Source organism: Chelon labrosus (assembly GCF_963514085.1).
Source record: "Chelon labrosus genome assembly, chromosome: 9".
NCBI lineage: Eukaryota > Metazoa > Chordata > Actinopteri > Mugiliformes > Mugilidae > Chelon > Chelon labrosus.
This window is the reverse complement of record NC_140359.1, coordinates 4,680,352-4,700,573: the sequence shown is the minus strand read 5'-3', so window position 1 is coordinate 4,700,573 and position 20,222 is coordinate 4,680,352. Positions and strand designations below refer to the sequence as shown.

At 39.7% G+C, this 20,222-nt stretch overlaps 2 protein-coding genes across 2 annotated transcripts; both read right to left on the bottom strand.

Moving 5' to 3' along the window:
- Positions 1-237: 237 nt before the first annotated feature.
- tm2d2 (TM2 domain containing 2) lies at positions 238-8,985 on the bottom strand. Its single transcript, XM_084552390.1, has 4 exons — positions 8,642-8,985; positions 8,104-8,191; positions 7,909-8,024; positions 238-3,451 (listed from the first exon to the last, which is right to left on the bottom strand). Exons 1-4 carry the CDS (start codon positions 8,887-8,889, stop codon positions 3,238-3,240), a joined length of 666 nt encoding a protein of 221 aa, XP_084408516.1. The 5' UTR covers positions 8,890-8,985; the 3' UTR covers positions 238-3,237.
- Positions 8,986-10,858: 1,873 nt separating this feature from the next.
- LOC311493167 (uncharacterized protein) lies at positions 10,859-16,579 on the bottom strand (the record flags this gene model as incomplete). The annotated part of the gene is made up of 7 exons (XM_084551728.1): positions 16,066-16,579; positions 15,706-15,973; positions 15,407-15,553; positions 15,245-15,321; positions 13,093-13,202; positions 12,506-12,954; positions 10,859-11,152 (listed from the first exon to the last, which is right to left on the bottom strand). Exons 1-7 carry the CDS (start codon positions 16,407-16,409, stop codon positions 10,859-10,861), a joined length of 1,689 nt encoding a protein of 562 aa, XP_084407854.1. The 5' UTR covers positions 16,410-16,579.
- Positions 16,580-20,222: the final 3,643 nt, after the last annotated feature.

Here is a 20,222-nt window from a genome sequence, read left to right as displayed (position 1 = left end):
TACTGTACATTTGCTGTTTCTACACAAACCAGTCTTGTGTTAATCCGACTGCAGCACCGGAGGAACTCAATTTTCCCGATCAATCCGGTCTTGTAACTTGAGTGAGTGCGTAGAGGTACTGCGACAACCATTTCTTTCGCTGAGGTTCAACCCTGCGCCAGCCAGAGACCATTTAATCAAGAGAATTCAAAGAACAAATTGTACCAGACACTTTTTTATTTTTTTTTATTGAGTTGTAAGAACTGTGAAACACAACACGAGACACTGTGGATTCCCCACCATCAGCACAGAGGGAACTGGGCTTTCTGGGAGCACATGTGCAACTTTAATCAAAAAGCTGAAGGAGAAACATGCCAGTTCAGATTATCAAACCTACATTAGTCTCAAGGGGGTGCAGACCCCCTAACATTCCCAGGAACATGCCTTTTCTGACCCCACATATGCAACAGGTAAGGCAAATAAATAAACAGTACAGTGGATTAAAGTTAAAGAATAAAAAAAATATGTACAGTATTTATTTATTTATTTTTTTTTTTTTTTACAAGCGACTCCAGAACATAAAAGTTTTTAAATGAACATTAACACAGTATGTCTCTATACTAATGTGAAGCGATTCTGCAGAGCTGAAATTAAGAAAGAATCTGTTTAAATGAAAGACCTTGTGCTGTCAGATCTTTTTCCAGTGTAAGAGCCTACATACTACCATATTGTGGAATTAAGTGGAAAATTGCAATATGTGGTGTTTTAATGCTTCCCTCTATGAAATACGTTTAGCCAGCTGAGAACATACTGCCTGCTAAAAGCACACTGCTGCAGCTGCTGGATGAGAAGCGCCGACGCGTGTCAATTGTGTTTTCTTCTGCTTTTTTATGATGAAATCTACAAGGGTTTTACTCATCCTAAGGCAGTGAAACCTGCTCTATCGACGAAAGAGCACATGAAAACCTGGGGTTCAACAGGTGAAGACGAGAAATTTAACAAAGTGGAAGCTGAGGATTTGAATGTTTAATGTGGGACACGAGCCTCGCTGCAGAAAGTCAGTGAAGATCAAAATTACTTTCAGCTTGAGACGTTCGGACGGGATCGGGCTCTGCAGCCGAATGCAAAGGAGGCGGGGGCTCCCACGCAGTGCTGAGATTTTGTTGTTTTTTTCCCCCTCTTCAAAGTGAAAGAGTGTAATTCTTGCACGGCCTTAAAACATTTCTCAAGTCAATACCACAAACTCTTAAATCTTCACCTTGACTAATGTGGTCTCTATCCATCTTCAGGCCTGTGTGTCTGCTTGCTGGGGGCCCCACTGTAAATCAGCTTAAGTACAGCTGCAAGAGACTGAAGTTGAGGAAAATGTAGAATTCAGAACGCTTCCAGCAAAGTGAAGGGTCCACGCTGGGCTGTTCGGTAATATGAAGGAAGAAATAAGTGATGACATAAGACATTGCCCTCAGGAAACGGCAGAATATTTCTAAGATCACTGCTCAGATTTTTAGCTGGAATGAAAGCCTCTTGGTCTTTTTGATAGATCTCAAAAGTGAGAAGAAGCACTGAACGATGTGAACGTATGTGAAATGTGTTAGAAATAGTAGATTCAAACGTAAATCAAGACATTCATCGAACCCACAAACGTTCCAGGAGGTGAGGACAGAGTCCCAGCCAATGATCCTGACGTACTTAAATTAGCTCTTCTGCTAAAGCTTCAGACTCGTTTTGTACATAATACAAAAACCTGGGGTTATGTTTACAGACACATTCCACATGCACAGAGAAGAAGAGCCGTTTGTTTACTGTGTTTGGCCGGGCCACGTGGAAAAGCCAAAACGAGAAATATGGGTGCAACAACTTAACAAGAGCCGGACCGAAGATCCTACGAAACAAGCTACATACATTCAGAGCATGAGGCAGGCATCCAGTCTTTCTGGCGCTTGAGCACTCTGTGCAGTTTGCCCCATACAATCTCAGATTTCGCTCTTCACGTGGAACGTCCAGAGAGTGGACTGTGTCAACCCCTACGTCACACAAACCAAGAACTGGCCTTCACATTTTGGTTCATTTGGTCCAAACCAAGAAAAAAAATTACAACATACATACATTTGGCATTAGTTCTGATCTGGTTTTTGTTCACACAGACTATGAGCATCAAGTCATATGGGCCAACCAGTAACTCGTTCATCAGGCAGACCTACCGACTGAATACAAGCAGGCCTAGGTGCCCCTAAAATCTGCATATTATGACTACATCCACACTTGTTGACTATAAAATCTTGTGTCAAAATCTAGTTCTAGTAAGTCAACTCTTTGGTTTAACAGTCATTCATTCTTTCATTCATTCATCTTCTGAAACCGCTTGTCCTCTGGAAGGTTGCGGAGGGGCTGGAGCCTATCCCAGCTGTCACTGGGTGAGAGACGGGGTACACCCCGGACAGGTCTCCAGTCTATCTCAGGGATAACACAGAGACAGACAACCGTTCACACTCACATTCACACCTATGGCCAATTTAGAATCATCAATGAACCTAATGAGCATGTCTTTGGACGGTGGGAGTTTGCATGTTCTCCCTGTTTTTGTATGGTTGATGGTGTCACAAGAAGCTCATGAAGAAATAACTCATTTTGACAAGTGAAGTAAATAACATTGACCATCTTGTGACAATTCAATGTTCTGGTGGGAAACTTTCGGACCTGACATTCATGTGGATGTTACCTAGACCAGACCAGGCACCCCGACCCCATAGCAACGACACAGGATGCAGCCTGACACAGACACACACACACGAAAAAGCTTTAGGACACTTGTAAATCATTTGGTAACCCTGGCAAAGTTTGGGTGCAGTGATTTTTCCCATTACAGAGCTGCGTTGTGCTTTTGTTTTTTTGCGATGACATTCAGAAGGCAGGATCCCCAAAATGGTTGAATCTGAGAGTCTATGTAATGTTTTAAATCTTGGTGTGTTTTATTATTCACATTACTGTGAATCCAACATAGAACAGAACTAGAAGGCAACATTGTATCTTTTCTTCCATGCGCTGGACCAAATGAACCAAAGCATGAACATGACTTTTGTTTACAACTTAGAACAAAAACCCTGGGAACCCTGTGTAGGAGATACCTGGCTTCCACTTGGCACAAGCCAGACCACAGACTCATAGTCAATGCAGGCTGCCCTGTAGTCCTCCATATTAGGCTGATAAATATTGGAGCGAGAAGTGGCCTCAGTCCCTTGACTCGCTTCCCCATCGGCCTCAGTAGTAGGTGCACCAGTTGCTGTAATCGCTGGGCATCAGACCACCAGTAATGAGCAAGATCAGGTCCACAAACCACCAGATTCCCAGACCTCCCAGGGTGAGCAGTTTCCCGACTGCAGTGCCGGTGTGGCCCAGGCAGAAACGATCAACGCCGAAACAACCCAGGAAGAAGGAGTACAGCAGTGTGGTGATGAAGTAGTGTCCAGTGTACCTTTAAAAAAAACAACAAGGAAATGTACACAAGATGATTTAGCGATGGCCAGAATGAAATACGAAGAAATGTGAGATAAAAATGAATCAATTTGAAACCACAGTCATCTGAATTTGCAGATGTCAATATGATGAGTCACAAAAATAAACAGGCCAGAGCTCCAGCAGAAATAATGGAAGCATTAAGGTGATAATCGTGGGAAAGAAGCAAGTTCAGAACACCTGCAGTCCTGATCTACAAGGAGTGGGCACAATAAAGGGAACACCTGCTCTGTACTACATAATGGGTGGACACAGTCTGAGCAGAAACTGAACATTAGAGGCTTCACAAATGTAGCATTTATCCAAGTCCTGGACTGCAGCAGAGTCTTTGTACAGGTGCTGCTTTGATTGTGTCCAGCCACTGTGAGTCTCTGATGTGTATGCAAATACTAGATCTCAGTAACACAGAGTGTGGGCGGCTGTGGCTCAGTAGGTAGAGCGGGTTGTCCACGAACCAGAGGGTTAGCGGTTCGATCCCCGGAATGTGCCACATGCCGAAGTGTCCTTGAGCAAGACACTGAACCCCCAGTAGCTCCCAGTGCGTGGCACTGGTGTGTGAATGTGTGTGTGCTTGTGTGAACGAATGGGTAGATGTGTCTCTGACTGTAAAGCGCTTTGAGTACCAATAGGTAGAAAAGCGCTATATAAAAAGCAAGGCCAAGGCCATTTACTACAGAGATTAGCCTGATGTGCTGCTGAATGCTGGGTGAACACGGTGTGCTGTGAAAGCACAGCAAAAAGTGAAGCAGTGGGTCCACACATGTGTAAACATTGCCCTCTAGTGTTTAAGGCTATTAAGGTAAACCATGGAGGTATAAACAGTACTGTACAGATGGAAACAGATATTAGAGTGAACAGCTCTTTTCTCTCTTCAAACCGTTACATTTCACCGTTAGCTGGTGCAAACAAAACATTTAAGGAAAAAGGGGAGATCATTAAGAAGTATTACGCACAAGAGCAGCTTGATTTCTGATTTTTAAAGGCCTGATCTGAAATATCCAGAAAAGATCTTGTCAAGTTGAATGAATTATTTTCAATCGAAAAGGGGCCTTTCATCAGAAAGACTAAAGAGGCAAAGTTGATCTTTATAAACAGAATTGATATCACGTGGCTGTAAGCTGCCAAAATAACAAAGGTAACATTCATCAGGGATCTTTTATTCTCCCGTTTAACTCTACAATGGATTATTTTTTTTTATTATTATTAAAAGTGCACTAAACTGAAAAAAAGCAATAAACCGAGCTCTATGTATGACACAAAACCTAGATTTTTTTTTAGAATTCTGCCCATTCTTCTGGAAATCAAAAGTCGCAGAACACATTTTAGTAAGGAAAATAATTCCATAAAGTGTATAAATCTTTGGATCTTTAAATAGCAACACCTTTTGACCATTATTTACAACAATTTGATAATTCTTGTGAATATTGTGTATATAGATTTTTTTGTTTTTCTATTTTTTTCTTATTTTTTTCTTGTTTATTTTAGTTTTTTGTTATATATTATGTATGGCATCGAGTGCCTGTACATTGCTGCTATCTATCTATCTATCTATCTATCTATCTATCTATCTATCTATCTATCTATCTATCTATCTATCTATTTAATTTAATTTAACTGCATACAATGTCTGTAACCCCTTGGATGTTTTGCCCCTTTATCAATGCAAACATATTTCTAAATGAATGTCAATTAATTAAAGAATATCTGTATACACATTCAACCCTTTCAAGTCACTATGTAATGGATGTAACTATGGCTGCAATCACAGCACTGATTTTTGTGGGTAGGTTTCAATCAGGCAGCACATTGGGGCACTGCAATTTTACTCCATTCATCTCCATTCATGTGGGTGAATACATTTTATTTGGCACTGTATTATTTTGTGAATGAATGAATGAATGAATGAATGAATGATGTTCGTTCTCCTTACACATACTACAATGAAAATGTGTTTGACTACTCTCTAATCATCATCAAAGGACACAAGATCAGAGGTAAAATAACATAAAAGTTGAATAAGGAGAATAAATAAGCCTAAATGGAATAAATAAAACTTAATTCATCTAGGTTCTCTACAATATTTACCTCAATGTTTATTGATATAAACTGCATCACTAGGGAGTCATTGAAATGCCACTAAGGACAAACTGCTATTCACATCTGGAATATCCTCTAATGATACTACTGCCTGCTCCACACAGTAGCTGCTTAAGATAATGTTGTTTGTGGTTCTGTACAATAATACAATGAGCTCTTTTGTCCGAATTTGAATTTACACCCGGAAGAAGTCCACATTCACCCACTGGTGACTGTATTGTTGTTGATGGGAACGTAAAGTACACGTGTCACACGTAGCAGACTACAGAATCTTAAGACATAATATTATGGAAGAAATTTCAGATTCTTGTTCTACCTAGAAATTTAATTAACAACTGTAAATGTAAAGTATGTATAGTATATATCAGCAATATAATTATAATACAGAGTGTGGCCTGACACCACACCAAAATCTTTCAGTTTTTCCCATAAATCTCAAATCAAAAAAGCTGAGAAGCTTTGAAATGTAAAATTAAAAAAAATCTACATCTGGACTAATTCTAGATTGCCAGTTATTCTGAAATCAGAAGTTGGCCAAAGCGTCAGAAGTCAGACAGTAAAGTTTTTTGTTTTTTTTCCTACTCTGAAGGATTCCAAAAGTATCAGCATGTTGCACTCTGAAAAGTGTAGAAACTGTATCAGTTGTATGCTTAGCACAGTTATGTAGATCAAAAGAGAGCAAACCATAAAACAAATAATACACCAGGCTCTGTTCACTGAGAGACAAGCTACTATTAGACCCACCACAGTCGTGTCATCTGCAAACTTGATGAACAGGCCGACAGATAGCTTATTTTTTACTTGTTGTGCCGTGGGCCTTTGAGTAACGTAATTTCAATCTTGTATATGGGCTGCACGTATGGCAGATTTGACAATAAAGTCACAAAATGGTCATATCCAACATTTCATAAGCCAAATATATTTAGGCAGTGTCAAAACCTGCAAACTATTTGAAACAAATAAAAACAGATTATATTTAACAGCTTCTGTCTATACATCTAGAATAAAAATAGCTCCTGGTGAATTTTTCTGTCAGTCGGCTAACTGATGCCTTTAGATACTACTTACTGAAAGAATTACGATGTGAAGCTCGTGTTCATCTGAAAGTAATTACCCAGAACGTTTCCAAAAATCCAACAGACAAAGATCACACCTGATCAGTCTGTTGACATCTCCTTTGAATAACAGGATACGGCACTGACCAGCGAGAACGCCAGTGCACAGCTGCCTCGGTGATAATATTCTCACAATATTTTCACCTGAAAAGTGTCGAGGTTACATAATCATTTATCCGTACAAGTTAGACTGGTGTGAATCTTATCACCCACCCACCACAAACAAAGCGTATTGATTTTGCTCTGCTGCCTACATCAGCCTTCAACCTCCCATTTTCTGTACCTCCTGGCCTGTTCCTCATTTAAACTCATAGATTTTTCTGGGCCATTCCTCTAGCACCACCACCTGGCCCAAGTCTGGATGCAACTACAGAAGTCTTAGGACATCTTCCCAGTACTGTGAAGATTATTAAGAAGACTATAACTTGCATGTTGCTGCCTTGAAATGTGGTTGTGTTTACCGTGATGATAACCCTCTCATATACAACCTGATAAATAAAGCCTTTCAATAAGGTTTCAATAAGGTTCTAGAGTGATGTAGCAATAACATATTAGGTTCGATTAGCATCTCTTCTCCAACTTCTAGCCAGTGTACCCAGAATTATACACACAAATTTGTCTTGCTGCTAACACTTAAATATTAAGAACAAAATGTTAATTTGCTGCCTAATATATCCCATCCACTGACAGGTGCCATGATGACAAGATCATCTGTGTTACTGAGATCTATATATATATATATATGGTAGAAAAGGGCATAGGAAACTATAAAGTAATATTGCATTACTTTTACACAGTTACATGCACTTAAGTAACGCAGGCAGATCACTTCAGTGTGTACTTGCAGGCACACTTTTAAAATGACACCTGTAAAAATCTGGTGTTAGGAAATCTTCAGTGAGCTTATATACAACGTTCTCTGCGACTACTTTTTCACCAGAATGTCTTCAATGTGAAGACTGATAATATACCAGGTCTATATAAACCTGAATTATTCTTTTTTTTTTAATTCATATTTTTAGCAGTTCTTCCCTTTTCTTACACAATAGGTCTAACAAAATGCTTTTACACACTGTATTATTATTTATTATTGAACCATGAAACTACACATCTTATAAACACTATATTTGTGTTATATACACTATATTAAACATATAACAACATATAAAGACTGCAGGCCTGTGTCCCATGTGATATTCCTTACTTGATGCAGGGTACGCGTCCTCCGAGGAATTCTCTGGGTCCGGCACATTCGATACCTTCGAGTGCAGTGCAGACTACGGGAGTGTGGTTCACCTCTTTTTCAGTCTGGCCACCCCACTAGACAATGATAAAAACTGTAAGTGAGATATGTTCTTTGTCACTCAGCACTTGAGATGTTTTCAGAGGCAGTGCTTACCCCAAAGCAACCATGGCCCATCTCCTGAAAGGCACTGTAGTTTCCTGCATGATCCACGGGGTCTTGACAGTAGATGAACTCCTCCGGTCTTCATCATAAAGGAAGCCAAGCCACAGAATTGATTTAGTATGTTACTGCTTTGAAAATGACTGAACCCTCAAGAACACAAACCAAACGTATTTTTTCGCAGTTTAACATAACTTAAATCACTCATGAAAACACATACTTGATAGAACATGACTCATGGTCAACTATTGATTCTGTTTATCTTGGCATACAAGAGACGACCAGTGTCGTATCAATAATAATAAAGCTTTTATTGCAGACACAGGTCCAATCTAATTAATATCCGAGACTAGTCCGCCAGCCGTTTAAATGCAATTGGAATTCATTTTATTGAACTCACTTTACACAAGTATGTTATATTCTAGAAATATTATTGTCTGTATTTCTGTGTCAAATCGGACGCTGTGCGTAGTTAGCATTAGCTCACATGCTAACGATTGCATTTGGACAAGACTAGTGCAATATTACTTACAGATAGCTGCAGAGGACGACTGGGGACGGGGGTTTGTACTCGTAATCCGTACTTTTGTTCGGTGTGTCATTTTTGGCAGCCCCGTCGATGGTGGGTAGGGTGGTAGACTCCTGGCCGGGGGAAGAGGAAGCATTTGTCTCTGCTGTTGTCGAGTTTTGGGAGTGGATTCCTTCCAAACATTGTAGCAGTATCACCGTCAGTAGCAACAGAAACTGTCCGCACAACAGAATATAGCTGACTGAAATCATTGTCGCCCTCAAAATACTACACAGCGCCGGATAAAATGGCCATTCATGGTTAACGGTAAATTTCCGGTTAGCTACATACGACGGTTTGTTTGGGTCTAGATTGGCGTCTCGTTATGATGACGTCATCTGGCAGCGCGTCTGTGTCTTGTTTAAAAAATGGCGTATTACTCCTTGGTCTACTGCCAATCATTGGTTCAGTTCTTCATTTCTTTTTATAAACAGTGCTCCCTTTCGGTATTTAAAGCAGTCTTTCCTCTCAAGTGCTCTTAAAAAAACTTTAACACTGTCTGCTCATTCCATTAGCCTGTCCTTTTAATGTCGTCCTCTACCATATATTTTCCCCATCTGAGTCATTTTTTTTTCCTTCATGAGCAACTTTCCTGCATGAAATAAGGATATTCTCAACCGTCTTGTCTTCACGACATTAACCGCAGATGTAAAGTGTATAGTTAAGGTTTCCAAGCTCAATTGTCAGCCTGCATATTATTATTCTCATTTTCATATTTTTTGTGTAGTATCATGATAGATTTACGCGAGAAGAATTTACTCAGTTTGAACAGCCTGCTTTATCTTGGACTCATGCTTGGCCTCAAAAAATCTTAACATTTTAACAAATGTGTGTTTTAGTTCAGACTACTCTGGCTGTGAAATAGGTTTTAACAAATTAAAATCTGTGAAACATTTTTTATGTCACAAAAATAGGAGGCTGACGAGCCCTTGTCTGAATAAAACCTGGCAATTTCATATGCAGACCAACTCTCCTCTACTCGACTACTGCTGAAAGAATGTCTGCTGAGTGGTGGAGGTGTTTTGGGGTCATTTAGGCTAAATAGTTGCCACTTTATTAAGTCCACCCAGATAAAATTAGTCAGTGTAATACAAAAGTCCCGCAATCAATCCACCTTTAAGAAGATCATATTGTAATGTTCAGTCTCACCTCTCTCTACACTATGTTGTACAAGATGTTGACTCAGCTGTGGTCATTGTGGAAGCTGAGTTTGTGGTGAATTTTTATCTTGCTCTCATAGAACTCTTTTGAAATCTACTGAGATCATTTGGCTCCAGCAGAGGTCTGCACTGAGGACAGGTGTCTTGTGTGAGCAGATGTCAAATCATCAAACACAAAGCTAGCATTATGACAACAAGTCTGAACTGGTTTGGGACAAATAAATATCAGATGCTCCATATCACATGGTGAGAAAACCAAAATACTGGTAAAAAGTGAACAAAAATAGCTAAAGTTAATCCGAGAAAGGCCGAAACTCTTGCTCCAGACTCCAGTCCAGTAGGTGGCAGTGACGTGCTTCTTAGCTAGTTTGAAGACGAAAGAAGAAGAAGGTAAAACCATTTACACAAATCACTAGTTTAATAATTTTTTTGTTTTTTATTTTAATTATTTTCAGTCATAAAAGAACAAGTCCAAGCAATCTTATGAACAAACACTTTTTTTAATTGCAAAGAAAGTCAAAATGATTTAAACTACTGATTTCCAATGTATGCATATGCATATGCATACGTATGGGGCCTCCTGCCTTTCATCATAGGGAAGAAAACTGAGCTCTGCATGGGTCCAGGAAGCTTTCGGGGTTAAGACTTGGATAGTATTAGCAATTCAGTTTTGATTGTTATATTTAGAAGCAGGGAATGCAGTCAGAAAGAGCCACATGTGGTATATCCAAATAAGATCAAGTGTTGATCTAATTTATTAATACTTACTATAATGCACCAAACTTCATTCAGAAATCTGAATGAATCTGAAATCTGTATTTATTGACCAAGTTATATCTTGTTGCAACAAAAGGCTCTTTGCACCAAAGGGATTTAATCATACGTCATAGGCAATAGGATGCTGTAAGAGACAGGACAATTTCATTTTATTTTGAAATTAGTTTGGCGTCAGCAGACCACATGCAGTGACTCTTTAAAGCAGCGGTAACCTCTCACAAGTCAGCCTTCTCCCCCTCCCTGCTCATGACTCGTCCTGGCTGCAGTCAGTTCCAGCTTCGTCCGCGGAGTTATTCTGCTGTGTCTTAGGCGGTGTGAGCCATTCTGGGGAGATGTATTTGAAGGCGCCACCGCTCGCAGAAGTAACAGATGAAGATGTCAGTGGAGAGGAGAAATGATCCCGGCCGTGGGTGCTTGGACAGGCTGCGAAATCCACTCGGGGCCACGGTGGAGGGAGGAGGTACTGGGCCGATGCTGCTGAGACGCTGGAGTAAGGATAAAATAGAATGCCTCCAAAGTGTGAAAGGCTCATCAGGTCCTGTTAACAAGAAGATAATACATGCAAAGGTTAGCAGTGTTGGATGAACTCATATTATTAGCAATAAATTATAGAGGATATATCCAAACAAGTTCGACAAAAGAATCATAAGGGAGACTACAGAAGAAAGATAGTCGCTAAAGTTATTAAGTAAATGTGTCCACGTTTTTGTAAAAAATATGAAAAAAAAAATTGAGAGTGAGTTTACTTGTTGATCATCAAATTAGTAAGGAATAACTAAGGAATTTATGGTGCAGATGAAAACTACAGGTAAGAATAAAATTGACTCATATACAGAAAATAAGTCGGTAAAAGTAAGTTCACCTGGAAATCTAAAATGAATGGCAGTTTGCAGTCATGAAGAACACAAATTGAGAATTTTTCTTAGTTTCTGAGAAGGTAATAAGTTAAAAAGCAGGAACTAAGTTGAAAAGAGAAGCTAATTAGAACAAAAAATGACCAAATATAACCACTTTTTTGTTGAAGAACATTTATATTAGGACCGCAGTTAACGTCTGTACCTGGGCAGTATTCTGTTATTAAGACGCATCGAGTCTTAATAGCAAGTTGCAGAATGTATCTTTTATCAATGAAGAGGCCGTCTGTTTCTAAAATGCAGGAGTCATCATTGTGCATTTTGGAGCACGTTCAGTAACATTACTTTCACTGACCATTGATATAAGACGGATATTTAGCCTACTCACTGATTTACAGTTGATTTTTCAAGTCTGTCTTAAAACAATATCCAAAGGCCCATAGCAGGTATCATTCCTCCTGCATCAGTCACACTGAAGGTTAAATTATATCCTTCTAATGTGCATCTAGTGCAACTGATGCATAGTCCGCGCCAGTCTGTATAAAGCTGTTTCTCCGAAGCTAATAAGAGGTTTCAAGTTGCAGTAAGACAAACCAACTATGTAAGTTTGTACAAAATATCCTCTCGGCAGGAAAACACAATGTGTCCCTCATCACGTAGCTTATATATACTGTATAAGAATATATTCATTGCTATTATTAGCACTACATGACTCGTACAGTCTAAATAATAGATCATCTTCTGACTATCGTTCAATGACTATGTTTAGGATTTTGCTGCTCTCCTTGCACAGTGAATGCATTTCCTTACTTGATGTGAGTATTCTCGTTTTACAGATTGGTGACAAATTAAAAAAAATATTGGTTAATATTATGTACTTATTACCTTCTTAGGGAGCATTCTTGGATATGACAGGTTCTATAAGATTTTATAAGCTTTAGTCTTATTACCTGAAATACTTATACTTACTACTAATAATTTCAATGAGAATTTGCTGGGTCATTTACTTAAGGAACTCCAAAAAAAAAAAGACCTACCTGTACCAGTGCGTGCTGCTGAAGACAGATGGGAAACTGAGTTCTGGCCGGCACTGCCAGGCCTAGTCCACATGGCACTCCTGTGTCCACGGTGGCAGAGCTGTACCAGGTGTTCACCCGAGCAGAGTGGAAAAGGCTGTTTGAGGTACCGGGATCCTGCACATGTTCGTTTAGTTCTGGAGGAGAAGCGCAGCTGCGTGTAAGAGCGCTGCGTAATTTGCTCAGCTGTTCCAGCTCTGAGTCCCGTGTCTTGCAGCAACCTGCTCCGTCAGTGATTACACTGATGACATGGTTTGGTCTGGTGTCCATTTCTCCCAGTGTCCCAGCTGGAGTCTGCGATGTCCTTTCTGCAACGCAAACCGCCTCGGTTTCTGGTTCCTGGTGGGTTTTGTGCACCTCTTGTCCACACCTGTCACTGTCATCTTTGTCACTGTCACTTTCATGAACATCTTGAAATAAATAAATAAATGCACTTTAGTTATTTTTTGTTCTTGTGTAAAAACTCACTAAATATTAAAAGATAAAGCACACTAAAGGTTTTATATTGACAAATGAATAAAGTGCAAGTTGAAGAGATGTTTTTACACCTGAAGACTTGGAAATATCTGAATATTGTGGAGAGGAATCTTTTGCAGGTTCACATTTTACACCAGTTATACGCATCTCCTTACACCTTTGTGATGAAGGCTGTAATTTCCTGTTTTCACAAAAAAAGAAAACAACAGTCAGTTCTGATATTGTTGATGACGTCAAATGAAATGGCTGCTGATTGTGATCATCATTTTAAAATTATTTTGCAGGACTTCAGTCAGGTGGATATTGTTTTTTTCTCATATACATATATTATTTTTTATTTTGAAATACTTCTCCTCTTGTAATAAATAAATAATTTCCTTCCCATGTGTGTTAGCTTCACCTGTCCCTTCCTAGTGTAGTCAGTGTTCCCCTCTCTCATGTCTTGCCAGTTTGTGGTTTGTTTGCATAAGTCTGTTGATTTCCCAGACTTTACAGATACAAGTATTTTCCGTCCTTATTGAGCATTTATTTTAACTTGACAGATGTTGAGTGCAGTTCTGTTTGTCCGTTTACAGCTGACCTCACTGTAGAGTATCTATTTGCCAGTGCACTTTAAAACTGTAGTTCCATTTCACAGTGCACATCTGAGGGCTGTAGTAATTATGAAAAGAGCAAAAAATTAAATATGGTGAAATTTGGGGTTGATAGAGGGGTTAACAAAACATTGGACTTTATGGTGGCTGTTTGTTTCCCATTTCATACCGAAAGTCAGTGTTGCCCAACAACATGCAACATTCAATCCTGACAACAATTTGAGATGTTAAAAAAAAATGTGAAACTTTTCAGTTAATTTTAAAAAGTAGAAGTAAAAATTCGAAGGCAACCCCGTTTTTTAAAAAATGAAACAACATGTCACATTTTACAGTGTGCTGCAGCTTAATATCTTTATATTGGAATCAACAGTTCGGGCATCGGTTACACTGAAAGAGAATGTTTCAGGTGATCAATGTTGAATGCACTTCTGTTCAAAACTGACACCCCTCTCGATTTTGCCAGTATAAAATTCTACTGATGAAACTGGAAGCAGCAAGTCTTTGCAGGCTCCTTTTATGAGGAAAGTGTACTAGAGTCTTGCTAAACCAGTTTGCTCATCCTGTTGGCAGGGAATCAGAAAAAAAGGATAGAAATGCTGTCTGTTGTACTTCTGGGGATTTTAGGTGAGCTTTTATATTTAGTCAAATTAGCATTGTTGCTGTAATCTGGCATATTTACGTCTATTACTGTCTGAATAGATTAATGTGCACTGTCCCTATCAAATAAATAAATAAATAAAAATGCATGGTAATTTAATAGACTTTTAGACCCAGAGTGCTTAAAACTGTCTACTCTCAATATCTAAACTAAATTTATGCCACCACTGGGATTTGATTTAACACTATTTGTTAAAACTGAATATATAAATAATAAGTAAATAAAAGTGAATAAATAATTTTACGGACAATTGTGATGATGCTGGAGTAAAATGATATCTACACTGTTGCCCAGCTTACAACTGTACTGCATAATTAAAGGTAGGTGTCATGTCAATATACTGTAGACTAGGAAGGTTGGTAACAAACTCATTTACGTAACAAATGTACATTTATGTAGCAATAAGCATATTTTTAGTTGCCTCACTCAAGCTTTTCTATATCCTGTTGCTGTTATGCATCATCACCACAACCACAGAGCTATCGTGGGTTTTGTCTCCACTACATTTAGGCTGTGTTTTTAACAGTCAGTGGTTTTACCCACAATGTGATGAATGACAGTAGGCTTTTTAAAGTTTGGTATAATGATAATTGTTTATCTTTAAGATAACACATAAATGTAATAATTCTTTATTATCAACAAAGTTTATTAGTAGTAGTAACTGTATTTGTAGTTGTACTACTACTACTACTACTACTACTACTACTATTACTACCACTACTAATAATAATAATAATCATAATATAAATTATAACAGTCAAAGAGTTAATAATAACATATTGTGGATTTTTATTAATTTATTATTATTAATATTATTATTATTAGAAAAAGAAGACTAGTACTAGTAGAAGAAAGCAGAAAAGTTGATTATTTTTACATAATACTACATGCATTGTCTCTTTTCAGATTGTAACAAAAGCCTTTTCATGTTTTCTATTAAATGAATGAGTGACTGAGAAACGAATAACTTGCCTCTTTTCTCTTCTTCCGTTGCCCGTGTCTCGGAATCCCTTCGCAAAAGGATTGTTGTCTATTTTCAGCTGTGTGATCTGTTGCATGAGACAAGATTATTGTTGTGAGTTGTGCGCGACGATGGGCTCGAAAATGGAGTGTTTAATAGAGTCAGCCTCATACCTTATCATTTTGGTAAGCTGTCACTGCAATAAATTCCGTCTCAGGGAAGACGTATGTCCTGAAGGTGCTGTAAGGCAGTTTCAGGAGGTCGTTGGCCTTCACTATATGAAATCGGGGTTGGTATTTGTGCATCGAGTTGAGGATTGTCTGCAAATAAAAACATTAATAACGTTAAACTCAAATTCGGAGATATAATGTGGAGAAAAGGCGTATTTGAATTGTGTAACAGGCTTCTTGTGCATTTAGAAACTCCACGTGTGTTTTCAAAACTTCCTTAAAATAAGACAACCAAAACTCACAAATCCATGTTTGTCGGATATGTTGTTGGTCAGTTTCAGTTTATGGAAATTGACAACTTTGGACATCCACTGTTCACCCGTGGCCGGACTGTCCGGGTGGATGTACATGCGTTTGGGCATCTCCGGGTCCGCCTTCCCCGCCACCATCCAGCGAGAGTTGTGAAATTTATATCTGCAGTCATCCGCTGCTACGATGTCCATCAGAAGAATATATTTGGCTTTTCTGTCCATCCCGGTGCACCTGGCCTTGAGCGGCGGAAACATGCGCCTGCGGAGAGAAGATTAGACGCTAATATGATGCATGCACTCATGGAGACACCGCAAACCGTTTCTGTTCATGCGTAAATTTCAGACTTTTACCTCCCAGATTTTGTAATAACCATTTCTGTGCCGCATTTATGGAACTGTCTCCAAAGGTCGCTGGCTTCCAAATAAACTTTAGGCTCATCCTCAGCCATTTCCCCTCTTTCCAGAATTTCGGGAGGACGACAAAACATCGCAGACTGCTCCGGCGGCGACGTTTGAATCGTGGGCTCTAAAGTAGCATCCAATCTGGGATCTGATGATCCTCTGGAAGATACGGCTATAGCTGGAAACATAGACGGTCCTGCCAGGAGAGTTCCGTGAAGGGCCGCATTCTTAACTCTTGCTGGAAAAGTTTGTGGCACCTCTCCTCGGACGCACAGCTTAGAGAAGCTGCGCATGGTTTCAAAATAAACTTTTACGCACGACACTGATCGAGTTTCACTTTTACACCACGTTGACCTCTGTAAAATAAACGTAGACTAACTGCACATTTTCAAATTCATTAAAACGCAATACAGCCCTTCTACTAGTTTTCTTTCTCTCTGGATGTCTTGTCTTAGAAAAATCTTGCCCACAGTCCAGCGCGCTCTAGTACCAAGCTGATGTGCTTCTTGACACGTTTGGACTCAGTATGACAGCCAGTAGGGGGTGGGATTTCCCTTGTACATTATAAAAATGCTGTCTCAAGTTGCTTCAATGGCTGATGACGCTGTGAACTAGTGGACAGCCTGGTACAGACACTGATTTTTGTTTTCTTTTACCCCCATCACTCCAGTGGCCTGTGGTTTGTTAGGCTCCACTGATGAGGTCTCTCCTCCCCACTGGTGACAGTGTGCAGGGATTCTGCTCTGTAGAGAAGCAGCCCTCTGCCAGCAATTGTCCCGGCTGGATTACACTCTGGGTTTGGTTACACACGTTTTATTGCCCAGTGGTCCATGGCAGCACAAGAACGTCCCAGGGAGGACTGTGAGTGAGGGCGGCAGGTTCAGAGTACATGTGTGCCACCCGTGATGTGCGGCGCTGCAGGGGCAGTACGGCATGTCAACATGAGGATGTGATGCTCATGGAGTCACGAGACACTGAAGTGAGGAAATGTACCGTATGTTGCCTTGAAACAATCCCTAAAATAAAAACCAAATATCCTAGACATGAATGTTAATGACACTTTAGGTGAGGAGTCTTGAAACCTTGCTGATATCACTGGGAAAACAAATTCCTTTACATTTCATGGCCCTCATTAGCTTCACGCAACCACATGTGTGCATTGATAAAGGCTCCAGAAAAGTGAATTGCTGTTCTGAATAAATTTATCACAAGACCAAAATAATGGACAAAAATATACCCGGTATTTACCTGGTATTAACATGCATCAGATCATGATTAGATCACAAGTGTGCAGCTCAAATTAGAGGTGTGAAGGTGTGAAGGTGTGAAGGTGTGAATTCAGTTTTCCATAACTACGGTTGTTGTAGGGAAGATGCATCTGTAAGTTGTTTGTTTGGGTTCCATTTCAGTCCTTTCACAAACAAAATACAAAACACCAGCTAGCAGGGGAACATGTTGTGTTACAGTTTGACGCCAAGTTGCTCACAAAAGTAATATTAATTCATTCAACATTGGCTGAGCTGCGACTATCAGCGGTGACTATGCAAAATCAAATATCAGCATCTGGCACTACCAGCACATATGCACAACCCTGGTGAATATACTGTTTGTACACATCTGCTCTAAGTGGTAGAGATCCAGTCGGTGATTAAGGCCGGTTGAAGCTAATCTTAGAGTTTCCATGACCACAGTAGGAAACAAACATGGCGTTAACAGAAGAATATGTGCTGCTCGGCGTACAACTTCATGGAATAAAGAATGAAGAAAAGCAGCCAATGTGATGTACAGTCTTTGAACCGTTTCATTTGCTGTCTCAGTGTAGAGCTGTCAAAGTTCAACTGCGGCTCTGAAAAGAAGCAAAGCGAAACGAAAGGTGTCATCTTGCACTTGTTGTTTGATGCGACTGACCTCTAGCTGGATCATTCAGGCCGTCGCAATGATGTGTGAAATCTTAGGATTCTGCATCAACATTCTTGTATGGACCTGGTTTGTGGGCTGTCATTAATCCCATGACTCTATGAGAGGCCTGCTTTTCATCACTCATAGTGCATCTTCTCTTTATGGATCTCAAATTAAAAGCATTCATATTACGTGTGACCATCTCTGACACTGATGACAGTGTGCACACAGTTATCAAGGACTTGTAACAATGAATCATTTTAATTTCCTTGTCCTTGAGCCGTGTCCACTGTCCAATTATTTATACATGTTACAACTTTCAAGTCGTGGTCTTTGATGAACCAGTGCTAAGGGGTAACAGCAGTTTTTCTAAAGGAAACACGCTGAGGCTTGTATTACAACGAGAACTTCGCTGTGAAATCAGGAAATACCTCACACTGGACCTTTTGTTGCAGCTTCCCGACGGCTCTCTGATCCGATGCCTAAGTAAGCACACGTCTTATTCGGAGGTCATTCAAGATATGCCGTGGGTGGCGGAGCTGTCGATGACCCAATCTTTTTCTGGCAGAGAAGCAGGGGAAAACCCTGCCTGTCCATCAGCCAACTTCAAAGAGTCAGTCGGTAATCTGAAACAGGCCTGAGAATGATGGCAAACAAGACGCCTGGCTGTTATTTGTGGGTTTGGCCCACAAGCTGCGTGTGAAACCTGTCACTGTGGATAAACCCGCGGATCTCCACTGGGTCACTGCCCAGTAACAGCACTAACCCTCCACATTACTGAACCGGTCTGTTTGGGAGTCCATAAGGCAGGAGTAGCTTGACGAGATCAGAGATGAACTCCCATCCCACAAAGAGTACCCTAGAATAGGTCCCGGCTAGATCTAAATCTCCCACAGTCCAATTCAGCAGGTGACTGTTAGGTTGGAGATTTGGGTGCAGCATCGCCTGTAGCCTCAGTCAGAATACAGATTCAGAGCAGGCTGCACAGCCTACACCTTTGGAACTCTACTTTCCCAGATACTTTTTCCATCTCAGACTCAGCCTTCAGACTCAAGTGACATATCTTAAGGAAACAAGGCTACAGGCTTTTTTTTTTTTTTTATTTCCATGTATGCAGTAGCGTAACACCAGTTACTTAACACCTGTATTAAGTGGAGTTAAGTGCTTGGCAGAGGTGGTTTGGAATAAAAAGCGGATCTGACCTGACATGTCATGTATATCCTTATTGCCCTATATTTTTACATCATTATATACTGTATACAATGTTGGCTGCATACATTTTATACTACCCCATATTTTTCTATCTATCTATCTATCTATCTATCTATCTATCTATCTACTGAATGCAAACATTGCCACAAAAGTCTTCAAAGAAGTGGTTCAACTGAGACTTCTCCACTATTACTTCTCTATCAAGTAGCACCATACATAGAAAACGGAAGAGTTAAGTTACATGTTCTTCACAGGACGTCCAAAAAATTCAAAAGTGGCATAGCAAGAAAAAATAAAATGCATCTCATAGCACAATTCAACCAACTATACATCAGTATAATGATGAACCTACATTATACCCTTCGTCTTGAGGGAGGAAGGAGTGGATGGATGATCGTAACATGATGGAGGTTGCAGAAGAGCCCATGGGAATTATAGAAGGCCCATTATCAGGAACTGTCAATGACATGAGGTCAAAAAATATAAACAATACAGATATGCTATCCATGACAGTGGGAGTGTCTGGGGAACTCTATTCTGTTTTATATACTTACTATATTCAAGCAATAAAAAAAAGAAAAAGACAACGAGTTGAAAGGGAGTTTTTCCTTGCCGCTGGTACCTTAGTTCTTGCTCTGGGGGTTTCAGGCTCTGGGGTCAGTAAAACCTCAGACATTGTCTCAGGAGGCTTCTAAAGATCTCTTATAGTGTTGGAGTCACATTTCAGCAGTTAGAAAAATCAGCTGCAATATTTAGTCAATCCACTCTGTTACTACTTATCACAAAACAAATTAAAGCTAGTATAATCATTGCCAGTCAGTTAATATCCTCACAAGAAAACCTTACCTTTCACTTCACCATTTATCCGTGTATATTTACTTTATTTCTGTTTTTTGCAAATACTATGGTACTTCATTCATTTATTTCATTATGATTATTTTTATTTATTTTATTATTATTATTAAATGTCTATCTATGTCTATTTTTCTATTTGC